The sequence below is a fragment of the Leptonychotes weddellii genome, chromosome 14 (assembly GCF_054177405.1).
Source record: "Leptonychotes weddellii isolate Sample4059 chromosome 14, ASM5417740v2, whole genome shotgun sequence".
Taxonomy (NCBI): domain Eukaryota; kingdom Metazoa; phylum Chordata; class Mammalia; order Carnivora; family Phocidae; genus Leptonychotes; species Leptonychotes weddellii.
The window spans coordinates 63,394,085-63,419,978 of record NC_138382.1 but is presented as its reverse complement, the minus strand read 5'-3'; the positions used below and the strand labels follow the sequence as shown (position 1 = coordinate 63,419,978).

Here is a 25,894-nt window from a genome sequence, read left to right as displayed (position 1 = left end):
CCCTGTCCGGATAAAACTCCCCATTTGTGGGCTCTTTCTTCCCAGGTAGCTGGTAGCACGTGCAGTTTTCAGCAGAAGCTGATAGGATCAGACTGAACTCTTTTGAGTCCTTATAGCCCAGTCCCAGGACCCCAGCTTCTCCGAGGCCCCGCAAAGAGACATTTTCTGCCGAGGTCTTCTGAGCTGCAGGCCTCGCTAAAGAGAATTTGCGGCTTCTCGAGCAGGAAGGCGTTTTGTGGCTGAGTCTAAATGAAACAGAAGTCGCTTTGTGCACACACACACACACACACACACACACACCCCGGAGTAGGGAAACCGTCATTTTCTTACTCGCCCTCTGACATTAATCACCTTCTCTGGAGCTGCAGTTGCTCTGTACTCAGATTCATCCCTGGCTGGCAATGAAAAATGAGCCTCTCCCCCACCCTTGCTGCCGCCTTTCGCCTCACGCCCCCAGAGAAGAGTTTCTTCGTGTGGCAGCCGGTGAAGGTTTTTTTCCACGTCACATGATTCAGGATGCAGGGGGAGAATCCTTCTTGGAACAGAGATGGGCCCAGAAGTGAATCAGATGAGGACAGATAAGGTGTGCTGTGGGAAGACTATATAAGAATGGACCCAGGGCTGCAGCAAGCACTCACCCGAGTGGCCCCTTCTCAAGACACAGCCATGCAAGTGCCAGCAGGCCCCGTCGCCAGCCACTTGGGAACCACGAGCCGTGGCTATTTCTACTTCACCACCACCGCGCTGGCTCTGTGTCTCGTCTTTGCTGTGGCAACCATTATGATGTTGGTAGTTCAGAAGACGGTAAGTGGACTTCTCATCGCCTTTCCTTTCCGATTTCTATTCAGTTTTCCCCAGAGAGAGAGAGCCTTGAGAATAAACTAATAAAGTAGTTGGGGGGGGGGGAAGGTACATATATCAAGTAGGAAGAGGGAGAAAAGAAACAGGAGCTCAACTCTCTGCAATAATTTGGCTTTTAAGAGAAAAATGGGTTCAGCCATCATGTCAAACCTTTCCAGACTTGCATGGGCCAGAAGAAGAGAGAAGAGCGATTAGTATTAAGAAATTAAGATTTAAATTTTGCTGGGCCAGAGATGCGTATCAAAGAAGGAAGTGATAAGGAAATCTGATAACGGATTTGCACGACTCCTGACTGTGTCTTCAAGGTCTTCCAACCAGATTCCAAGGTTCTCTATTCTCAGTCCAAACGTTGCTGAGATCTTTGGGGTCTCCTCAGTTGCCAAGAGTTTTCTCAACAAGGAGTTAAGTTTCATTGGCCAAGGTGGATAAGGGAAGGAAGCAAGACAGGAGCCCAGGCTTAGCTCCTTAGAGTGCAAGTTGAAAACTTCCTCCTGAGCCACTGCTTGGAAGAGCTTAGGATGTCAGGAGAAACCTAGAGCATGGGGGCAGAACGTAGAAATGTTTTTCCCTCTGAGACTGCTCCAAATACTAAAACGACAAGCAATCACGGGCACGCACCGTAGAAGCAAACTGTCTCAGGAAATTTACTTTGTTTGGAGGAAATGGTACGATTTGTTGCAAAAACAGAAGAGACGAAGGAGGACACTTCTTCATATTTTAGGAAATTGGTGTTTACAGAGAATCTGGCCAGAGTGCATGTTGTAGAAAATACCGTATTGATGGTATATGTTGCTCACAAATTTTTTAATGAAGTAAAGTTTTTGTTAACTTTGGTAATTTGAGAACTCACTCTCTCCACATGCCCTGCCAAGTGAGAATATTTCTGTTTATTCCTTCAGAGCTCCCATTTTTCATTACAATCCTGCAGAATGTGTCCCGGTTTCCCTTCAGTTGTCTTAGGCTAAATGTTCTATACTTGATGGATTGCTGAAAAGAACTAGGCTTTAAAAGATTTTGCTATCTGTTTCTCAAGTGTCATCAGCTTTGAAATTTAAATGAAGCTTTGAGGCTCATATCTCCATAAAAATTAAAGAAAAAAGAATTACTAATATTTGATTTAGTTGAAATGCATCCTTGAATGGGTTCATCTACATCTACTAAGAATAATACTCTTGAAAATATTCTAGGGCATTTTTTTTTTTGGTAGATGTTAGATAACGTCTGTAATTCTAATTTGAATAAATCAGAAGTATATCATTTTATAGTAATGGCCAAAGAAAAGAAATTGAAGTGGTCTTTAAGAAGTTTTTTAGTTAAATGTTGTAGCTAGAACTGCTAAGAAGGAGGGAGGGAAGGAAGGAAGGAAGGGAGAAAGAAAGGAAAGGTATTGGGGGTGACGATGAAATATAAAGCTGGAGAGAGCTCTAGAAGGGTCCTTATTCAAATCCATTCTTTCCAGGAAAGAAATAGAGTAGATCCTCTTCCCCCATTTTTGTGTATGTGGAAAATCAGGAACAGAAAAGAGAAGGGGCTTGAACTAAGTCATCCTGAGAAAGTGATAGAATCAAGACTGTGCTTGATTGTTTAATGAGAACAGCACTCCCTTTGCCAATACAGCCAGCCACAGAAGCACTTACAAACTTTGTTCCTGCTCCTCTCTCTCAGGAGGTTTATCTTCTTGCACATCCATTTCCTTCACTTACTCCTCATGTTAGGGTATGAAAAGATTCACTTCACAATCTGATTGTATGGTTTGGTGGGCTGTGGTTTCTTTAGTCTGGCAGATATCAGTTACTTGTTTAAAAGCTAAGGCTTGTAATACTAATTGTGATATTAAGTGTTCAGTGTTTTGCACATATATCATTTCCAATAAATTATTCGGATGTTAACAATTGCAAGAGCTAAGAAGAGTTATCCCCTTGAGTTATGAAGGAAGGCTTCCTGCAGGAAGAGGGAATGCAGGCTGACTCCAGGAAAGATAGAACTTAGATAAACAGAGAGACTCTAAAAGGACCTCTGCTAAAGAAATCAATGGGAGAGACCCAAGAAACTTAAATTCACATCCCAATTATCAAAAACTGGAATGGTCGATGGCTACATAGCACTCTGTGTGAGGTTGGAAGGGGGCAGGGATGGAGTACCATGAGAATGGTTTTACTGGCCTAAGAAGTCACAGTTGTAGGTAAGAAGCACATGAACAGACAAAATTTAAAACAAGATCAGTCATGATATATAATGGATGGAAGGTAGCCACATAGGGTTTCCATGACACCACAAGTTACAGAGACAGAGTGTTTTCCCAGGTTTAAGAAACATTTCACTGGAGACTGGAGTTCCAGACTGGCTTGAGAAATTTAAAGCAGGTGGGAAAGGGGAATCAGAGGAGAGGGAACTCCTGGCCAATGAATCAGCATGAACAAAGTGATGGAGAACGGAAGAGACAGGTTATGTAGGAAAACCAACAAAGATTACCTTGAGATTTGGCCTGGAGATCAAAAAACTCCCAGGTCAAACTCCTAGGGAGAGTCAAAGAAGGAGCTTAGCTTTCAATCTCGAATATTTATTGGGCAATTTCTGTGTGTGGGACATCGTTCTAAGCAACAGCCATATAGCTTGAACAAAGCCAACAAGATTCCTGCTTTTGTGTTGCTTATAGAACTGATTGTCTAGTAATGTCTTTAGAGTCCCTGTGGTAGTTTTTCTTAATTTACATTTAAGCCAGTATATTTATTATAACATACCATATCCATATGGTTTAAGAAAAGTAAACAGTAAACATGGGAAAAGAAATTAAAACTCACTCACACCCTGCCCACCCAACCACCAATCCCTCTTCCCTGACATAACCACCATGGACAGACTCTTCCATGTCCTTCCAAAAATACGTGCATCTGCAAATACATAGTATAACATGTCGTTATAGTAGACTCATAATTTTGCACTTTGCTTTATTGAGTTGACAGTATATCTTGGAGACCCTTCCACGGCAATGCATGAAAGTCTGTCTCATTCTTTGGAAGAGTCACTAGTATTCTACTGTGTCACTGCTTCATAGTTTATTTTGTCTGTGCCTAGTGAAGGGCACCTCTATTTTTCTCTAGAAGTTTTTACCCACTGTCCACGTCTGCAAGTATATCTGTGGGATAAACTCCTAGTGATGGGAATAGAATGTGTATTTTTCACCTCAGTAAATATCATTCAGCCTCAGAAGAGATTGTACCAATATATTCTCAAATCAGTAAAAGTCCTACCAACAGACACCTCTTCACATCCATATGGAAAGACAGAAAGCTGATTTAGGATTAAGTAAGCACAACAGAGTGCATGCATATGTGTCAGGATGAAACTTCGCACAATTTGTACAGCAAAGCAAATGAAAAACAGTTAAATGTATCTTATCTCTTCCAGAAACAAAGGGTTATATAAGGAGATAGGCTACAGGGTTGACTATAGAGGTGTCATTTCAAAAGGCTCTAAAGTCTTCAATCTAAGGGCCAGTTCTATAAACCTAGGGACTGGGCTTATCCAGTCCCTGAAGAGATTTATTTATATTCCAAAAGGTTAGAGCAAGGGCTCAGGATCATTAGGTTTTCAAGAAGACCCTTTCTAGAAAGAGAAAGAAGCTGCCTCCTTTCCCTTTATAAGTAAATAAAATGCCTTAAAAAAATAAAAAGTATCCTTCCAGTACCACTCTACCTCCTCACCAAGAATGGACTGAGCATCCGGTTAGGTGTAGAGATTGTTGTTGGTGGTGGTATGGATTTTTGGTTTGCTTTTACGTTCAGATACAATATAGGGGTGAGTTGAAATGCCCCATGATGCTTCTCTCTACCCACACTACTCTCTCCAATGCATTCAATTTATCACTTAAAAAAAAGAAAAAGAAAACACAGAAAGTCTTCTCAGGGGCAAGCCCTATGCTAGGGTAGGACCCACGTGAACAGGGCAGGACCCCTGTTTTCTGAGGATTCTCAAAGTAAGGCCCAAACACCCAAGAGCTTGAGTCCAGGGCAGAATGGCACAGAATGCCATCGATGGGAGGGGAAGAAGAATTTCTGCTTGGGATGAGGGCAGGGCTTGCAGAAGAGCTAGAACAGAAGCTGAGCCTCCTCCAAGAATCAGAAGGATGTCTTACACCTAAAGATTTATTTTGAAAATTTTGAAACCTACAGAAAAGTAGGATGGTAAACACCCATATAACCTTTCACCTAAATCGGCTGTGTTAACATTTTGCCCTGTTTGTGCTCTTTTTATGTGAATGACAGTAAGGTGCAGACGGCGTGGTCTTTTACCTGCACCTGTCTCAGCACCCATCTCCTCCTCACTGCAAGGCCATTATCACGGCCAAGAGAATCAATGTCAATTCAGTGATACCATCTAATAATAGTGCACAGTCCATATATCAATGCCCGCCCTTTGTCCAAAAATGTCTTCTACAGCTGTCGTGCCTTGTTTTGATGGGGGATCCTGAATCCACACTCAGGTCATACACCACATTTGGTTATGTCTGTTTCAATCTAGAATGTTGCTATTTAAAGGGTGGTCCTGGGAGCTTGCTGGAAATGCAGAAACCCAGGCCCCGTTCTAGACCAACTGAATAAAAATCTGTTTTTTAATAAGCTCCCTGGGTGACTCTTATGCACCCTAAAGTTTGAGAAGCAATCACCTAGCAATTTCCTCTGCCCTTTGTTGTTTGTTTCTCAGGACATTGACTTTTTCAAAGGGTCCAGGCCAGTACGCTTATAGAATTGGCCAAGTTTTGGATTTGGCTTACTTGATTAAGGTGGTAACCCCCGGTGAACACTTTTTGCTTTCTTACTAATAAGTAATCTATGGGGTAATACTTCAAAGACATATAAATATCTTTCATTCAGCTGTTTGGGCACTCCTCAATGATCCTCGCCTGTTGGGGCATGCACTGAGGGTTGAAGAATGATGATTGCCTAATCCTATCATTCTTCCTGCATTTATTAACTGTATTCTTCAGTGGAGTAGAGCTCTCCATCGGAAGGATGGTGGCAGGTGGAGCTGGGGCAGGGCTTTCCAGGTGAGGCAGAAGAGGGAGCAGAGGCACAGCCCAGAAGCAGGCAAGCCCAGGTGTCAGGAGAGGAGCGGCAGGGGCCAGAACAGAAGTCAGCCCAGGGGAACAGCAGGAAGCATGGGTAGCTGGCAAGAAGCACTGATAGAGGTAGATAAGAAAGTAGGACGCTACGTCCATCAGCAGAGTAGGAAGAAGATTTCCTAAACCCATGTATGAGCCCAGCCTCCTGTAGCTATTCCCCACCCCCCATTCCTTGGGGAAGGAAGACCTCAGGTGTTCTGACTGCCTAGTGAGCAATGTCTTTAAGCCCTTGCTACTCAAAGTGTAGTCCATGGCTTGGCAGCATTGGCATCATCTAAAAGCTTATTAGAAATGAAAAACCTAAGGGTCCATCCCAGACCTACTGAGCCAGAGTCAGCATCTTAACAAGATCCTTAGTGGGAAAAGCACTGCTTTAAGCCACTCTGGTCCAGTTCCCACTTACACTAACCATACCAAAACAAAGGCTGCAAAAAAAAAAAAAAAAAATGTCTTTCTCCTGAGGATTTTCTGTGACCTCCATCCACTTTCTCATTGAGTCACAGGAGAATTTTCTGCCCCAGCTTCATCCTGCCCTACTCTAGAAAGGCAGCGTAGCATGGCATTGAAGAGCATTGTCTTCCAGGGTGACACACTTGATTTGAATCTTTTCCCGCTAGTCACCATTTGTAGGACCTTCTGAAATCTCTAGGGCTTCATCAATCACTAACTCTTGGGGTAAAGACCAAATGAAATAACGCATGGAAAGCATTTAGCCTTGGAGGACTAAGCACCCTCATGAAGTGCTTCCTCATGCTAGCTTGAAAGTAAGGGAAACATTCCTGGCCCAAAATCTCCATGGCCAACCTTACAAGACAGTGTGAGGCCAGCAAAGAAGGGGATATGGAATCTCCCTGGCATATTCTAAACATTAGTTGCCTTTGGCCATTTTCAATCAGAAAGGACATTTTGATCAAAAGCACATTTGGTATCTGATTGCTTCTGCACAGCATCGCTCTGTGAAAGAAATGAGCCTTTCAAGGTATTGGGGCAAAGTAAGCACATCATCAGGATCAAGAGAGTAACCAAAATAGTTATCATTTTGAGCACTTTTCAGTACTTTATATACAATATCTTATTGTATCGGCAACAAGCCAGTGGAGCGAAGGATGATTAACCCTCTAATCACAGTGACAGAAAGAAACAGGAAAACAGAGTCCTGGGCAGGGAACAAGATTGCGATTGAGTCATTCCACCTGGGGGCAAGTAGGTTAAATGTGACGGTTCCTCCCTCCATCCACAGAAACATTGTTGGAAATACCCATCAGACACCTGTAGTCTGAAACAAAAGAAGTACAATGAAGGAAGTGTAGCTGGTTGTTAACCATGGAGTTGAAGTTCCCTGAGCTACTCAATGGAGCTGAGAATGACAGCCTGGGCAGGTCCATTAGCTCGGGTCTGTGTCCAGCCTATGTGGGACTGACCACAAAGTCAAGTCACTGAGCAAGATGGTCCACATTTCCCCAGCCAAGACCCAGATACCCAGGCAAGATCTGGGAGAAAATGCAAGGACTCGGAGGCACTTGCCAAAGAGGAGCTGATGGACTGCACTAGATAGTGCCTAGGGCATAAACAACTCCCAGCAAATTGTAAAAGTCACCATCTCTTTACACCCTGCCTTTCTACCTCCAAATGCAAGGATTGCTAAAGGGAGAGGAGAATGAGCATCTCCAACCTTGACTTCCGAAGCTAGCATCTCTCTTGGGGCAATGGAAAGAACACCAGAGAATTTCAATCCAGGATCTGCCACTGACTCATGAGTGTCTCGATTTCCTCTTCTATTAAATTAGCCTGATGGACTGAAAGATGCCGAGGTTCCTCTCTGGCTCTGCTTCCCTGATCTTCTCTACCATGGGCAGCAGGGGAATTATGGCAACCTTGTCCCAGGAGCTCTCCAAAATAGGAATAATCACACTTCCATCTTGGATGTCCTGGGCCCTGGGTGAAGGTTTGAGCAACAGGATTCTTTCCTGTACTAGAGTTAGGAAACCTGAAAGCCCTCAAATAACAGAGGCCTCCTCTGACCCCCATATAAATGAGGTCCTCCTCCCAGGTATTATCTCTTACAACCTTGCCACGTATGCTAAGTGTGTTCCGTGGGCCAGGAGCCTCAGTGACACCTGGGAGCTTGTCAGAAATACAGACTCTCAGGCTTCAGCCAAACCAGCTGAATCAGAATTTGCATTTTAACCGGCTCCCCAGGTGATTCGCATACGCGTTAAAGTTTGAGAAGCTTTTATCTTGAAGGGCCCCCTCCTTCATAGTCCTTGCCTCAACTTGCAATTCAATTATATATTTATTTGTCTGTTTTAAATGACAGCTTTGATGACTAAGCCATAAAATCCACAGGATGTCTTCCGGTGACTAACGTAGTTCCTGGCACACACCAGACCAGGGGCTCATTGAACAGATGCTGAATGTATGACTTTCTGTTATTTCCCGGATGGTTTGTGGAGGCTGGGACAGCCCTGGTGGTTCTACTGTACCAACCTTCTCTCGCTCTCCCTGGACACTTTCCTGGGCGGCCGACGAATTCAACCATCTTAGCACCACGTTTAAACATAGATGTTTTTCTTTATGCATTTCCACATCACACTAATTGATGATCATACTTGGAAGCAAATTAGCCATTCATTAGATTTCGAAATGCTCTTTGCAGTCCAGCAGAGGCAACACGGAGGGGAATTTGGTGATGTCAGGTTTTCCTATGAACTGCATGCATCATTGAGCGACCACAAATGCACAGCATTGTTACTTAGGTTAAGAGCTTTCAACTAAAGCAATACAATCATAGACTATTAGAGCCGAGAGGGAAGGAACTTCCAAGCCAAGTTCACTGCCTTTGCCCTGAAAAGCTGAAGGCCAAAAGTTTATACTGACTTCTGCCATCTCCAGAGCAGAGCTATATGCCAGGGCTTTGCCTTCAGGAGACTTCCTCAATTCCTTACAGCACACTTGGGCTAGAGAAGAGATCCGTTTATCAGAAAATGAGCCATCGGTGGAAGGCCAAGGACAGAGCCCCCAGAGAAATGGCAGAATACAAGGGACACTCCAGAGGGTCCTAGGTGTTCAGACAGAACACTAAGGAAGGAGATGTGCACAGATGCTAAATTCTTGCTCTCGAAGAGGTCGGGGAGTTATTTTCAGCCACATCAGAGACACCCTCTCTAGGACTTTATTAATATCTCAATCCAGTGCGCTACAGGAGACCCCAACCTAGACAAGTCACAGGAGAAATAAGATACTCGATTCCTTATTGGCAAGACTCCTGACGTGTGGCTCCATGGCTGAGGCGGGGAGAAAGGGAGGGAGGTGAGGCGTGAGGACGTCAGTCTCTGAGGGATTTGTGAGGGGTAAAGAACTGTGCCCAGCTGCTTCTGTTGCCTCCATGCTCAGAGTACCCCAAGAAGGCCTCCCTATCAGTCCCTCCAATCCCCCCAACCCAGGAGACCCCCCTTCAGAAGACAATCCACTTCTATCAACCTCTTATTTATCTGTATAAATATTTATATATATATATTCATGTTCATGATAGAACAGATAATATGAAATACAATGTGAATTTATAAATACATAATATCCCTTTGTGTTTATTTATGTTATATAGTTATAAGTATTTGGATATTATAATCATACATAAATTTGTAATAAAGTCATGAGGGCGGGGACCCGATTTCATTATTTACCGTATCGTCACAAAGCTTGGCATATAAACATTCAATTAATTCAGAATTTCCAACCACAGGAAAGAGAGAGATGTACCTTCCCAGGTATGTTTACAGCATACTTTCACTGTTTGATGAATCAAATACGGAAAAAAACCCACATGTATTTATATATTACACTTGCTTGGTCTTTTGTTGACCAGAGGGGGGAGAATATCAAATGCAGAAGTGAAAACAAAAGCCCTGGACAGGGCGATGAGTTGCAGATTCTGGTCCCCGAAGCTGCCATAAACTTTTCCTTTTACCCTGCTCGGCCCCCAGTTCCTCACCTGTGAAATGTGGATAGTAACCCTCAAATTGCGTTCCTGATATAGGCAAGTTATCGAGCAAATGGATGAGAAAGCCCAATGTAGGCTGGGTCAGTGAATTAATTTTTTTTTTAACTTTAAGAGTCAAATGGAACACGAATTCTAAATTGCACAGCACTTGGAGGGCAACCAAAATGGAAAAGAAAAAGATGAGTTCTTTCCATTGGATGATGATTTCACGCTGCCTCTTTTTTTTCTTTCTTCTCTTCCAGGACTCCATTCCTAACCCACCGGGAAAAGTCCCCCTTAAAGGAGGTAAGACCTTGGAATTGGGAGTAAATGTATATTAAATCATCCATATGACATCATGGTAGATTAACCACCGGAAGCATCCTAGCAGTGCCCAACAGAAAAGTGGGTGGAGACAAAGGTGGAGGCTGCTCAGAGCTGAGCTAGTACATATGGATTCATCCGAGCAGCCTCCGTTCGGCACCCTGGTGCCCACAGCTCTGCCATTAATGAAAATCCCACCTATGACATAGGCCATCACATGGACACGGACAGCAATGCAAAGCAGCACAGTGTTAAGAGCTTGAAATCTGGAGTCAGGCAAATGTGGGTATGAATCTTGGCTCTACATCCCACCCGGGAGCCTCAGTATTTTTTAATCTATAAAATGGGAATAATACTACCTACCTCATGAAGGAATCGGAGAAGTCAATCAGATCTCATCCATAAATTGCTTGGCATGGCCACTGGCCTATAGTAATCATGAAATAACCGGTAGTAGCCAAAATGCATAATGAAGGTAGGATTGTAAAAACAGACATTCTCCTCACCCCCTACATTTCCTATCACTGCCATCACTAGTTAACGCATCGTCTCTACGAGCCCCAGAGGGGATATGCAGACTTAGCTTAACACTGAGGATGAAAAACTTTGAGATCATCTGGTGAATGTTTTCCTCACACAGAAGAGGAAAAGTAAGAGCCAGTGAAGTGTCATGTCCAAGGTCATATGGAGCCAAACCCAGAATCCAGATGTCCTCATCTCCTATCCAATGTTTTTTTCTTTTTTTCCACCCCAGAACATGGACCCATCCCTGTCCTATAAACTTTAGAACTTAGATAGCATCACAGCTGGATAACGAGACAGCTCAGAGAAAAAAAAGTCAAAAAGAAAGGGTGGGGTATTGGGCACCCAGCTAGAGACTCCAGGGCATCTGCGGGACACGGTGTCTACACAGTGTCTGAACACAGCCCTGCCTACCAACAGCATCCTACTGGGAGTTTCCTTCAGGACGCCTTTCCTGCTATCTATCACACGAACGTGTAGCCAGTAGAAGCAAAAGCCGCAAACAGACAAGCATTCTGGATCTTTGAGGGAAGACTACTAACCACAGCCTTGTAACAATATGTTAACCTTGGCTGGAATTACTTCACAAGGGACCTCAATTCCCACAATGCTTCTGTGGTGCAGGTGCAGCTGTAGACTCTGAAAACCAGCAGGCACAGCTGTGGGTCCATACAACTTTCTTTCTAGAATGAGGTGAGAGGCTCGCTGTGACGCACAGAGCAGAGTCCGAGAGCCCCCATTATGGAAAAGGCACAGGTTCTCAGGAGTCAGAACGTGTAACACACACCCTCGCGGAGCCTTGCAAAGCACCCAGGCACACTGAGTCACTCTCATTTCTCCTCTCTCATCATTCCACCACCACCACCACCCCACCCCCTCCCCGCCTCCGGGTCTTCCAAGTCAAGACCAGAACTTTTCATTTCTTGTGGGAGAGAGAGGCAGTCTTGAACAGAAACGCGATTCAACAACAAGGGTAGTTTGCATGAGGCGATGTGACCCCAGCCATCCTGGATCACAGTTCCTGTACCTGCAGAGTCCGTCCTTCACAGGTCACTCTCACTGCCGGGTCTGGCCCTATGCTGGTGTTCACCAGCCCAGCGTGAAATAGGGAAGAGAAGGACAAGGTAGCCCCTTCTTCCCATAGCCAACTATTTTTAATGTAAGGGGCATTCCTTTCCTCCGAGAGTACATCCCTCCCGAGAGCATAAAACTCTCCTTTCTTTTACAACGTGAAGCTGATATGGGTGCAAGTTAAGTTCACTTGCGTTTTGTCTGAGTTACTCTGTTTTGTTTTAATGGACACAAGAGACAAAATCAAAGGCTGCCCTCTCTATATTGGCCACTAAATTTTCATTTGGGGGTAAATTTCTTTGGTCCATGAAACCCAAAATGGTGGGAGCCATGGACTAGGTCCCTTATCAAGTCCCTTCTTATCTTGGCTATCCCTGTATCAGAATGTGCACGAATCCCAAACCAACTTCAGCTGGCAATTCAACATTTCTGCAACCAGATTTTAGAAATGCTAATAGTAATCCCCACCAGGGCTCTGAAATTTTGTTTAAGGATCTCCCCTTGCCTCTCCTGGGTTGATCTTCGCCTTAATCCTGTGAGCAAGCATCGTGGGGGTTAGTATTTCCCTACTGCTGATGAGAAGCTGAGGTCCAAGCCCTCAAGGTGACTTGCCTGAGGTCACCCAAGGAGCTGATGGCAGAGCAGGGAACAGAATCCAGGCCTCCTCTCTGTTCCCTGTGTGATGTGCCTGAGCCATGAAATGTTAATGGCCAGCCGTGATGTGCTCCCTGGCTGTCTCCTCTTTGTAATGTACACCTACCTGTCTCCTACCTTGGCCACCTGTAGACACAGTTCTAGGGCGAGGTGGAAAGAATATTACCAAGGAGCAAGACCTGGGCTCCAGAATGGATTTTCATGCTAGCAGGCTGTGTCTCTCTGGGCAAGTCTTCCTCCTCTCTGGGCCTCTCTATAACGTAATAACAATGTACTAAAATGAAATGACACTATGACACTCTGATTCTTTTGCTCTATATGTAAATAGAGAAGAAAAAAAGTCTAACAATAATCTTGAGGGAATCTCCAGCCACAGCCTCCTTCCCCAGTAAGCCCCTCTTGAACAGATACAAGTAGCACATTGCCCCTTTTAAAAAGCCATTGCAAGACACCTGGCCGAGGGGTGCCGTGTCCCAGAAAACCCTGGGAAGAGGTTCCAGAGGTAGCATGTGGTTTGTCACTGGGTGAACAAGAGCTACTATCTATCACACAAATGTTTAGCCAGTAGAAGCAAAAGCCGCAAACAGACAAGCATTCTGGATCTTTCTGGGAGGCACTTTCTAGGTAGCCCTCCACCACTAGCGAATGCAAATCACACACCATCAGCAGGAGCCAGCAGCGGCCCAGAGCCCCGGGAAACAGGCCCATGTACACACACTAAGGTACCTTAACACAGGATGACACTTCGCTGCAGGATAACCACAGAAAAACAAGCCTGTTTTGTCATGAAAGGATTTCTTAGTCCCAACACAAGCTTCCCATACCAGCCAGGAGACTGGTCATTAGCAGACTGTCACCTCACACTCATTCCACCGTGCTTAGGACACAGTGGACCATTCTGGGGGTTTAGCAGGGACCATGGGCCGGGAAGACCACAGGGAGAAGAACCTTGCCCCACGTCCTTCTCCTCTCATCTAGAAGATGGAGTTGATAAGGGTGACAAGGGACAGCAAACATGACTCTTGGTCTGCCACCTGGCTGAGCCTACATCCCTTGGACACAGAGTCCACTCTGTTCTTTCATCCCCAAGTAAAATGACTCCGTCCCATCCCACAGAGGGTAACCAAGATTGGGCTCCAGGGAGAGCCCCGGGCCTCTGGGCTTCTTCTCCTCACTTCTTATTCCAATTTTCCACTTCTGCCACATTTTGAATCTCACACATGCTCACATTGTGTGGCATATTTGACCAAACCACAGAACACAGGCCCCTTTGCCCTGACTCCCCCAGAGCTCCAACAGCACCCCACCTTTGTGTAAAGCCAAACTTGCTGTAGGATTTAGGGTACGTAGCGGAGTTGGTAGGGGGTACATTTCATCCCAGGGACGATGTAAATTGAGCACTAGAACCCCCTGTTCTTTTAAGACCTCTGCCCCTCCAGCTACTGGGAATTTCTCAAAGGACAGCTTTCCCCACTGGGGCGCAGCGCTCCGCCCTGCATACTAACCCACTCTCCTTCTACCTCTTTTTTCTTCCCCGTTTTCACTCCCCATCCTCCCCCCTTCCTCATAAACTCGGCCTTTATTTTATAGAACGGTTTTGGCCACCTTGGTGTCAGCCCCCAGCCTTCCCAACATCCCAGCGACTAAATGACAGTCCTTCCCGCACCAGACGAATTCCGTAGACAACTTTTCAACCAGTTTTTCTTTTATTCCCTCACTACATGTGTATGAGGCTCTGGAGGAGTGAAAATGGTGGGCACTGATGGGCACCCACCTTGTGCCAGGCACCGGGCCGAGTGCTTCGAGACTCAGCCGGCAGTCCTCACAACATGTCCCAGGGATATTACTATCCCTGTTGTATAGGGACGGAATTTGGAGCACAGAGAGGTTTACTGACTTGCCTAAGAGTGCACAGCTAGTAGGGAAAAGGGCAAGACCTCAAAATGCAGGCTGGCTCGCCTTGGTTTTGCTTATCCAGGATTACATTGCCAGATGCCACTGCGCTTCCTTCCAGCGCCCCTACCGGTTGGTTCTCCAGGGCTGGGCACCCTTCCAACACTATGGCTTTCTCAGCACCTGCTCCCACAGCTGTTTGTTTTCTTGTTGTGGAGTTCCGCAGCAGTGGGGGGAATAAACAGCCCATGGCAGGGAATTTGGAAGCCAAATTTAAGCCCTAGCTTTGCGGCTGAGGCGTCATGAGGCTGGAAGATTCCTTCCCTCCGCACAGCCTCCTGTTACAAGAGGTTGGCCTTTCCTATGTCACGAACAACCCGCCCCCTCCACCCCTGCTCCACAGGTTCCTGGAGGCCCTGAGGAAGGGGAAACAGTGGATAGACCATGTATGGGTCCTGAAAGCCCCTTTATAACACAATCCCTGCCCTCTTCTGAATACCTTCTCCTGAATCCAGTACCCAGCTGGAGACAGGGGCAAAGACAGAGAACCGGGTTGGATTTTGGAATACCTACATTTCAGGCCTGGGACTTGAAGCATGCATTTTCCCTCTCAGGGGCTGGAAAGTCCTGTTGTCTAAAAATATCAAAAGTGAGGGGAGCGAGCCAGATGACCTGACCCTGGCATGGATTTTGCTTTGAGTCTAACATTCCCGGAATTAGACAAGTGGACTATTTTACCGTTCTTACAATTGGCAATTTTTACGTGGCTTGGCAGACTACCCTCCTCCCCACTCCCTCTGTTAAAAAGAAAATGTGGGCGTTAAAAAACATCAAGTAACGTTGGCTCTTCATTATACCTAGTGAACCCATCTGCAAACAGATAATAAAAACCGCCCTTTGAAGGCAATGAAACTAAACCATGGAGGCGAGCTACTCAGGGATCCCCAGCTATCCCAGCTGTCATATGGCTATCTATGATCCAGGTGGTCACAGCCCCACCAGGATGCCTCACGGGCAGCAGAAGCAGTAGGTAGAGAAGAAGCAGCCTCCCCCACCCCCTGGAAATACTGAAAACAGCAGAGACCTCACTTCTATCAGATAGATTGATCTGGTTCCCGATTGCCCAATTCACCCGTTGTGGTGGGCCTTTTTTTTTGTAACTTTTCACAGCAAGAGGGGGTACTTCTGCTCAGGGGGCAAACTGCTTTTCAGATAGTCACAGGGCTTAAAGAGCCTATTTGCTTCTCCATTTACTTTAAACACATGCAAAGCCCACTCTTACACTGACTTTTTCTTAAGGCAGAGCTAACAGGAGTTGGGAATCTCTCCACAAGAAATAAACTAGAAAATAGGCTGCTCAGAATAAAGTGGAATGGAGTCCTGCAGAGGCCATCCAGAGTGCTAAAGCAACCTATATGTAATCCCCAGCCCCTGCTGCCAAGGAAAGAGAAGGGGGGAAAGAGAGAGGAGAGATGAGGGAGAAGAGGAGAGGGGTCCAGACGAGAGGAGAGGAGAGGAAAAAATATTCAGATCACTGGGAAACATATTAAAATTTATACTTGAATTTAGCACATACAAATTACAAGTCTCTAAATCTGAAGAAATCCCCATCTTTCCAATACTTCGGGGAAGGAAAAAGGAAAGAAAAAGAGGCAGGGGAAAGAAGGAGGGATGGAAAGAGAAAAGGAAGGATAGAGGGAAAGCAGGACTTGGATGATATATTTCACTCAAGCTCTCTGGTCGCCACCTGTGTTGGCTTGAGTCTCTACCAGCCCAGCCGCACAAGCCCTGGACCAGGGAATAGGTTGGCTCTTCATTATACCTAGTGAATTGATATAATTCATCAGCTAGCATCCTTTGGGTGGTGGACACCAGGCTCATTGCTATGCATGATCTCATCTGACCTTCCAGCAATTCTTCAAGGGAGATTGTTACTATCCTCCCTTTGGGGGAGGATTCAAAGAGGCTGAGTGACTTTTGCAAAGCCACACAACTTAGTAAAATGGCAGAGGTGGAATGTGAACCTAAGTTTGTTTGATCCTAAGCCTAATTTCCCAAGTATGCTGTTATACCTCTGCATCTGGAATAGCTAGGAGATGTTTTTTAAAAATTATTTAAATGTTACCAGATTTCACCATGCGACTTCAGTTTCACTTTGCCTTTTGAATTATACACTTTGTATGCTTCTTAACTGCCCCCAATAATATTAATTCCACCTGCATTTAGATTAAGTCAGATAGGTTGATCTTACATACTCTAACAGCTCAGGATCAAAAAGACTCAAAAATTCTAAAAAACTGTCAAGAAATTCAAATGAATTCCAGCTTGACCACAATTTGTATCTACTGGTCACTTTCTATGTGCTTAACACTGAGCATGTGGGATGAGTACTCCCCAAGTGCTGTTTGTAAATCCAGAGTCACCTCATTGTCTTTTGCTTAACAAATAACCCATCTTGGAGTCCTTTCACCACTAGTTGGCTTTGTGGCATCAAGGAAATGGTCAAGTTGAAGCCAACTGAAATGACCCTTAGGTTAAGGATTCACTTTGATTCCAGATTCTACTGATAATGAAGAGACTCTCCCCTAGATGTCACTGTTGGGACTCTCCTGGATATTCCACCAGAGGAAGGGACTGCCAGAACCTCGGTAGATGCCGTCATTAAGATAATTCCTCTCCTTCTTAGAAGGCTCAAAATATTGGCAACAGATGGAAGGAGCATTCTACACATTCTTCTGGAAGCCATCAGATGGCCTCAAACATTTATGCACATAATTGAGAAACTTCAATCCATCAGATAATGCCATGAGCTTTGCTTTAATGAGCATTTCATCAGCCAGCTCACTCTGTTGAGTGGCATGGCTAAGCTGTTTACTGTAACAAGGACAAGAGGAGTAGGGGAGGAAGGGACTACCGTTTTCTGAATGTCTCCTCTAAGCCAAATGCTACACTGGCCACTTTACATCCGTTGGGTCTTTGCAACAACCATTCATTTGGGTTTATTATTATCAACCGACCTTACAGATACAGTAACTGAGGGTCCGTAAGGGGAAGTGACAACTAAAAGCCTTGACCAGAGCCCAGATGCACTGTGTCTCTCTTGTCCAAATATCAGCCTGGAAGGTGCCTGGCACTCTGACCACATACCATCTGGCCAGAATGATTGGCGTGGTTTGTTTTGCCAGCTTGGGCATTGCTGCATCTTGATGGAAGCCCAATCAAGGCTTATGACTTGTGACTTGGCAGGTTCAGCACATGGTCCTGAAGTCACCTGCTGGCATTCTTCTGTGAGAGGGAGTCCAGAAGGCTCATTAGTGCCCTTTTCTCAGCACCTCCAGCTGTCTCATCAGTTTTCAGCCCAGTGTGCATGGTGGCTGCAAACCCACTTCTTCCTACATTTAACACTTCCTCCTCCATGAAAAGACTAACAGAGGACAGAGCCCTGGACTAGGAGTCAGGAGACATGTTCTCTGGACCCAGCTCTGCCACTATCTACAGTGACATCTTGGGCCAGACCCTCAGTTCCTCTGGGCTCAATGTCCTTCCCCACTCATAGAACAGGGTCTTGGTTAAGTGGGCATCAAATGGCCCTTTCAAGTCTAACATTTTGAGATCCCAAGGCAGGGTCCAGTCTTCAGGTTGTCATTATGCTGGTTTCTAGAACATGTTCTTTTCTTTTTTAGGATTTTATTTATTTGAGAGAGAGAGCACGAGCAGGGGGTGGGGGTTGCAGAGGGAGAAGCAGACTCCCCACTGAGCAGGGAGCCCGATGCAGGGCTCCATCTCAGGACCCTGGGATCATGACCTGAGGTGAAGGCAGCTGCTTAACAGACTGAGCCACCCAGGCACCCCTAGAACATGGTCTTTTCAAACACCTTAAGCAACACCTCTCTCTCCCTAGCTCTCTCTTCTGTGAAACTGGCCAAGAAGGTTTCATTGGCACATACTTCTCTCCAGGCTTCCAAACAATGCCCAGAAAAGTTCCACGATCCTAGAGGAGGCCAAGTTTGGGCTTATAAATCTTGCCCATCTAAAGACCTTGGTCTTCAGAAAAATTCACAGAGTGCTTAAGTTGTTTGAAAGATGGAATGCCCCATAGAAGGGGTAAGGTGTCCAGGCTCTGGTCCTACCTCTGTCACTAATTCATGGGGTGACCTAGGACAAGTCTGCCATGGGGGTAACATTGTGGAGCATATGTGTTTTGTTATATATATGCCAAAGCCTGGACCAGGTAACCTCTCCAGGAACTTCCATTTCTACAAACCATGCAAATCCTTACAGAATCAGGCTGTTCATAACTTAGATGACCCCATACCTAAAATGTTCTATTCTACCACTGCAGGTGTCTGGAAATTTAAATGTGTGAAGAGAGTCTCCTAGATGGGATAGAGCAACATGCCCACAAAGACAGACAGTTGGAACTGGGACTGACTTTCCCCCTGCTGCAGCAAGCCTGGCTGTATATAGCTGAGTCTACACAGCCTGCTAGAATAAACTAGAAGGGCCACACTGCTCTTCATCTAGCTAAGGACACTAGGGCCCAGAGAGGGGAAATTCCTAGATTCTAACTCCCAGGACATCAACTCAGTCATGACTTGCAAACAGTTCTCATTTCCCCCACCCGAATGGTCAGTTTTTCAAACTGAACCCCTCCAGACATCACATTCAGCTGGGAAATTAATGAAACAGGGGTGTTTTTCTCCCCATGCTCCCAGCATCCAAAATTCCAGAGACGTCACAGGCTTCCAGCTGCAGGTCACACCACCTATTTGTAAATCACTCCTTCCTATCTTCATAACCAAAAAAGAAAGTCGTATCGTGGACTCACAGGGTGACACATGGCTGGCGAAATGCCCCACTGCCTCTTGGCAAGAGCCTCATGACCCTCAAAACAGCCCAACACATCTTTGAATAGCACTAACTGGTCAAATATTTGAGCTGCCAGCCCTGTGATTTACAGTGTGATGTGTGTCCTTAGAGAAGGTCTTCCCATCACCTCATCTGAAAAATAGGGACAAGGGCAATGTTAGTTATGAGCTGAGTGTGTCATCTCTTCAAACCTCCACGTAAAGCCTTGGTGTCTGGGCCCCACGGAGCAGGCTGCTCCACCTTCCTGCTGACAGCCTGTCAGATGTGAAAGGCTAACAATCGTGTCCTCCTCTGGGCTCCTCTCCACATTCAACTGCCCCCTTCTGCCAATAGCTTCTCCAGTGTCCTGTTCCCAGCCCCCTTCCCTCAGGCAGCTCCAGCAATGCCATTCTTGGAGATGGTTGCCCGTGTTTTTCCTTTTGCTTGAAACCATCTAAAAGGTTCTTAAAGAAAAACTAAAATACACCTTGCCATTTGACTTCAGGAAATGCAAATGCTTCCGAATGAGGGTTGGTTTTTTTTGGTTTTTTGTGTGTTGTTTTTTCCATCCTTGGGTTTCTCAGAATTACAGCTGAGGTCAACCAAGCAAACATACGAAGACCAAAGGGGAAAGGAACAACAAAACGTGCATGTGTGAGAGGCAAGCCCAGGCTTGTACTTGTCCAGCCACCTACCTGTTTACGGAAGCTCACCTGACAGATGCCACAAGTGATACGCTGTGAGGGGGCCTCCAGCCAATGAGCAGAACCTGTTCTTGGCATGCTGTGTTGGCCTCAGCCTAGGGCATGAGTCCTCTCCTCCCATTTAATCTACGCTAACCTGAAGAACTATGTGGGAATAAGGCTCGGTGTTCTTCCAGCCTCAAGGGGAAAGACAAGCCAAGCACCCCCATTCACCTCACTCATGCCAGAACTCAGCTGACATCCACGGTGGGAAGTAAGAGGGAGAGACAAGATGATTCAATTCAACAAACATTTACAGAGCATCTTCTGGGCTGAACAGTGGGGATATATAAATAGTTGTCTCTGCCCTGAGGGTTCACAGTCTAATGGAGGAGGCAAATAGGCAAACAGAGGGAAGGTCAGAGATGACTTCCAGGCCATGCTTTAAATAAGGAATAACTTTCCCGGTGAAGGGAGGTTTCCAGGTGGAGAGACAAATTAACATGCATGTTTGGGGGCTGAGTGGTATCGTGGTCAGCAATCGACCCAAGGCATTCGAGTCAGACAGCCTGGGTTTGAACCTCACTCTCCCACTGATGCGCTGTGCAAATGTGAACAAGTCATTAACCTTTTAAAACCTCAGTTTCCTTATGTACAAGACAGAAATCACTGTAGTAGCCTTCTCATGGGGTGGTTGTAAGAATTAAGTGGAAGACCGAATGTAGCATGCTCAGCAGAGGACCCGGAAAATCGCCATCACTATATTAGCTATTATTATAGTCTGCCCTATTGCTACTACTCTCAGGATCGAGAGTACAAGGGAAGGAGGGAAGGTGGGGATGAGACTAGAGAATGCAGGAGGGACAGATCACTAGGGACCATGAATGCCTGTGGAGGATCAGGGCCCTCATCCAGCAGGCACAGCAAAGTCCGAAAGGGACTCCCAGCAGAGAAGAGACATGGCCAGATATACCTCGCTGCAGTGTTTTCTGACTTGATATTCCACACTCCCAAAAAGGGAAGGCTGGCCAGGGGGACTCTCTTAACAGCACTCACAGTGCATTAGAAAATGAGCGGCCCTCATGTTGTAACTCTGATTCTAAAACCTCAAGAGTGGCTGTGGCTGAAACAGGCAGGACAAGAATGCCAGGTAAAGAGATGGGATCCAAAAAAAAAAAAAAAAATGGCAGCTGGTCTACCAGCGCTCATCACCAAGGAGACCTTTGGGCCAGAGCACCTATGGGTTGAGGGCAGACAAGGATCAAAGCTGCCCCCTGCTTCTGCCGGGGTGGCTGCTAGCAGTGAGCTTGTTCAGACAGCAGAGGGAACTGTTCGCTTAACTTCCAACCTCTCCAAGGCTCCATGGGGAAGTGAGGAAGGCCGGGAGAGGTTTCCTCAGGCCTGGGGCAGAGAGGCAAATGGGGAATATTGTGAGCCCAACAGATACCACTCAGAGATCAGCGAGCAAACTCATCAGGGCGTGGCTGCTTCAACCAAACAGGCCCATGGCTGCCTCATCTCTGGTAGATGGAATGAATGGTCACCCTGATGACATCATCAAAAAGATGTCAATGTCAGGTCTCAGATCTCCCAGTTTTATAGACAGGAAACCAACATCCAAAGAGAAGAAGGAACCTACCCACAGTAAGTTGAATTCATAAGTCACCGCAGGAAATGTATAACTTGGCTCTTTGCATATAAAATAGTTTCTATAATAAGAAGCTGCTAAGCCAGCATCACCAGTGAATATATTAAAAATATTTTTGTTTCTTAAATACCATAATGACATAAACACTGTCTTTTTCCCCTGCCAAGGAATTTCCCGGTAGCAGGCTTCCTGCTTAGATCTCTTTAATCTTATATCCTCTTAAAATCGAGCACAAGAATGTATTTATCTCCACTGTCCAGCAAATGGCTTGGAGGAGGAAAACTGGCCTCTAGAATTGGATAGACATGGGGGTGAGTCTCAACATTACCACCAACTTGCTTGACCTCATGTCATTGACTCTGTCTAGGCATCAGGACATCCACTTGGCAGAGTTATTCAGAGAATTCGATCAGCAGATATATGTAAAAGTGCACAGATTAGTATCTGGTGCGTTCTCAAAGGGAGGATAGCAGTAATTACTATTGGAACTATGGTTCTCACCATCACTGCCAGGCTGAGTGACGTGGGAGAGTATACGTAGTCTGTCTGGTGCCCAGGCTTTTTCCCATCTGTAAAAGGGACTTAATAATACCACTCTCATTGAGTTGCTGCAAGGGTGAAGTAGGTAAAGGGACAGGAATGGTACCTGGTATCTAGGGGAGCTCAGGTCCTCTTTGCTTTCCTTCCCCCTACTTCCAGTCTTTGTGGAATCAACTAATTCCAAAGAATCCTAAAGTACCTGATGGCAAAATGAGAAATAAACAGGTTTCCTTTTAGGTCCCCAAATGGAAACAGAATACTAATTGTCTCCATCCAAGGGTCATGGAAAAGGATCTGGTGTCTCCAGTCCCCAGAGCAGAGAAAGACATTTAATGTGTGATCACCTTATTTTTAGGAAATTGCTCAGAGGACATCTCATGTATACTGGAAAAGGCTCCATTCAAGAAGTCATGGGCCTACCTGCAAGGTCAGTAACTGAATCCAGGAACTCTAGCTACCTGAGGGCCACTTCCTGTGGCCTTTCTGAAACCTCTAAACCAGAGTGGTCACAAGGAGAAGGCCATGGCCAAGTACGACCTGCAGATGTGGCATCTAGCCTGCATGCTATTTTTTATAATTTGAGTTTAAAGACCTTAGGGGCGAAGGGGAGAGAGCCACAAGACTCCTCCTTCCCCAGCCCCCTTCACCTTTCTGTGCTGCCAACCTGGCCTCCGAAGGCATTTGTGTCTGACCCTAAGGGCCCCTCTCTATTCAGATTGGGGGGGGCCAAGTCTGGGGCCAAGTGCACAGTACTTTTCCTCACAAAACAGAAGCAGGCTCTTAGTCTCTGCCTCTGTCAGGTTACTCACAAGGGAACCACAAACTTGCCTTGTCCCCTGATTGACAACTTAATGAACTTGCAGGCACCCAGCCTATTTGCATACTGCAGTGTGCCCCAGCTCAGAGGCCCCTCTAAAGGACACAATGCGAGGCACTTAGGCTGGGAAAGCCGAGATGCAGATGCGGAGGGGATGGCCGAGATCCGCTCAATAGCCATTCTGCCCATTTTAAAAATTCCATTTTGCAGTTAGATTAGTTCTCACTCTTCAGCTGAATTGCAACGAGGTTGAAAGGGAAGGCATGGAGGCAATTAGAACGAAGGCCAGCCTTCCAATTCTGAAAGGCACCCTGACTAATCAGTGCTGATTTTCACTTGTCAGGACTCAGAGAGACTTGGCTTTCCACATGAACATGTTGGCTCACAGGGTCTGCCAATCCTCTGCTTCTCTAAAAATCCCAGCTGGGAAGAGCCCCTGACTGTACACTGGCGGGGTCTACACAATTATGTTTGGCTGCCCTTTCAAAGAGAGGAAGACATATAAAAAAATTGAGACAATGAATTGTTAAAGGATGCAATCAACAGACTGAGATTCTCCTGGACATCTTGATGCTTAAATTGGTTACTAACTGAACAAAACTGGATCTCCCATCTCGGATACTTGATGCAATGCCTACCAAATAGTAGTCCCTTAGTGATGGAGCACTGATTGATTGATTGATTGATTGAATGAACATGATAGTCCAGAACTTGTGGGGAATATAGTCCAGGAACTCACGGTCTGAAAAGGGAAAGTTATTAATTATAATAATAACAGAATAATATAATAAATAAGCGGAGAGTGATTCTATAGGAGGTTACAGTAGTCCATTACCATGTGTCTTCTGACCCTCCAGCTTGAAGCATTAGAGAAAAGGAGGAGGGGTGGTTTTGCACCTGTGCCTTGAATATTAAGCAGCACCTGGAATGAGTAACATGAAAGATATTCCAGATGGTCGGAACAGCAGGCAACACTATAGAAAACACGGGTCTCGAATGGGAAACCTTGAGTAAAAACTTCACATTTTCCGATCTGCATCTGAAATATGCTCGGTAATTCTTTTTTGTCCTTCCCTTTCCAGTGTCAAAGCATATAAACAAATCCAAGTTGTCTTGGAACAAAGATGGCATTGTCCATGGAGTCAGATATCAGGACGGGAATCTGGTAATCCAGTTCCCAGGTTGGTATGTCATCATTTGCCAACTGCAATTTCTCGTGAGATGCCCAGAACATTCTGTTGACCTGAAGTTGGAGCTTCTCATCAACAAAGATGTCAAAAAGCAGACGCTGGTGACAGTGTGTGAGTCTGGAGCACAAACCAAAAACATATACCAAAATCTCTCTCAATTCTTGCTGGAGCACCTCCAGGTCAACACCACCATATCAGTCAAGGTGGATAAATTCCAGTATGTGGATACAAACACCTTTCCTCTTGAGAATGTGTTGTCTATCTTCTTATATAGTAGTTCAGACTGAACCATTTCTTCTGGTCTTCAGGAAGAAAGCCACTCTCTACCATACAGTACTTCATCCATCCAAACACTTGGGCAAAAAGAAAACTCTAGATCAAGACTGAAACCATAAAGTGTATTAAATAATATGCTTCTCCTTCTGTCTCTTGGGAAGATACAGCTCCAGGGTTAAAAAAAAAAAAACAGTTTTGAGTGAAGTATCTTTCAAATAGAAGGCAGGGAAGCAAGACAGTATGGTGGGAAAAGCCCCACATGGGTATCAGAAGGGATGAATTTATGCCCTGGCCCAACCACTAACTCACTCACTGTATGACGTGGAGCTATTCCTTTCCCCTCCCTGGAACTCTGGATCCATGTCTGAAAAATGAAGGGGCTGGACTTGAATCTCTCCAAAATCTCTTCCATCTCAAAAGACCAGGATGTCTCATCCCAGACCTGTGAACTAAGATTCCAGGCAGTGTTCTAGAAGCCCCCAACCAAAGGGAAGGCCCTCACCTCACACCAGTATAAATCTGATGGTACGTATGTAGGATCTGGCCGCATGTCCCTCAACAGAGTCAGAATTTGGGGATGAGGTTCAGGGTCCCTTGACAAATGATGTGAACTGGGGGATCTAAAATGTGTAAAAGAAAGGACTGCCCAACTGACCATCCCAAATCTAAAAGGCCTCCTGGTATTTGGAAAGCCATCTGACTGGGCTTGACTCCATTCGAGTTAAGATTGACAACACATCAACAACAGACCGCTTTCGTTTCCTGTAGGGAAGGGCTTTGTGTTCAGCAGGCACTCCATCAGCATGCAGTGGTCATGGTGATGCGACCATTTGGTCAGGGACCAGGTGCTGCCATTTCTCACATGATCTCTCTCTGCTCCCTGCTTCAAACGCCTCTCAGGAAGCCATTTCTGTGGAGGGCCATTAAGGCCCCCAAATGTTGTTGATAATGATGATGACCCTGCACATGGTGAGGACTTCTGAACAATGGCAACCTCCTCTCCTGATTGGGGTAACTGTGAGATTCCTCTAGCTACACCAACTTACCTTTACATCCGTCCATCATTTCCGAAGGAGCACCTTATCTGTTGAAAAGGACCACTGAGCTTGAAGTATAAAGACCCAGATTTTATGCTTCAGAAGCAAAAGGGACTCTTCACTGCCATGCAAAAGAATGGAGCAAAATTTGCATTTTCTCAAAAAAGGTGGAAGGAAAACAAAAATGTAGGAAATCAGGGAAGTTTGTCAGAGAAAGACTAGAAAAAATTTAAAAGAAGAAAAGAAAAAAAATAAAGCCTGCAGTGTTGGTATGGATGAGAAGGACTTGGGAACATAAAATAGCTAAGGGAAAAATTGAAATCATTTGCTGAGCAGCGTGCTATGTCAACCTCCTCCTAGGCCTCCTCTATGAAATATTCAGTAAAGTCTACATTTATCCTAACACTTTCTATGAGTAGATTCTTTGGG

General features: G+C 45.5%; 1 protein-coding gene across 1 annotated transcript; it reads left to right on the top strand.

Moving 5' to 3' along the window:
- TNFSF8 (TNF superfamily member 8) lies at positions 1–25,868 on the top strand. Its single transcript, XM_006735620.3, has 4 exons — positions 1–804; positions 10,226–10,268; positions 22,501–22,572; positions 24,045–25,868. The coding sequence occupies exons 1-4, from the start codon at positions 610–612 to the stop codon at positions 24,437–24,439; spliced, it is 705 nt and encodes a 234-aa protein (XP_006735683.1). The 5' UTR covers positions 1–609; the 3' UTR covers positions 24,440–25,868.
- Positions 25,869–25,894: the final 26 nt, after the last annotated feature.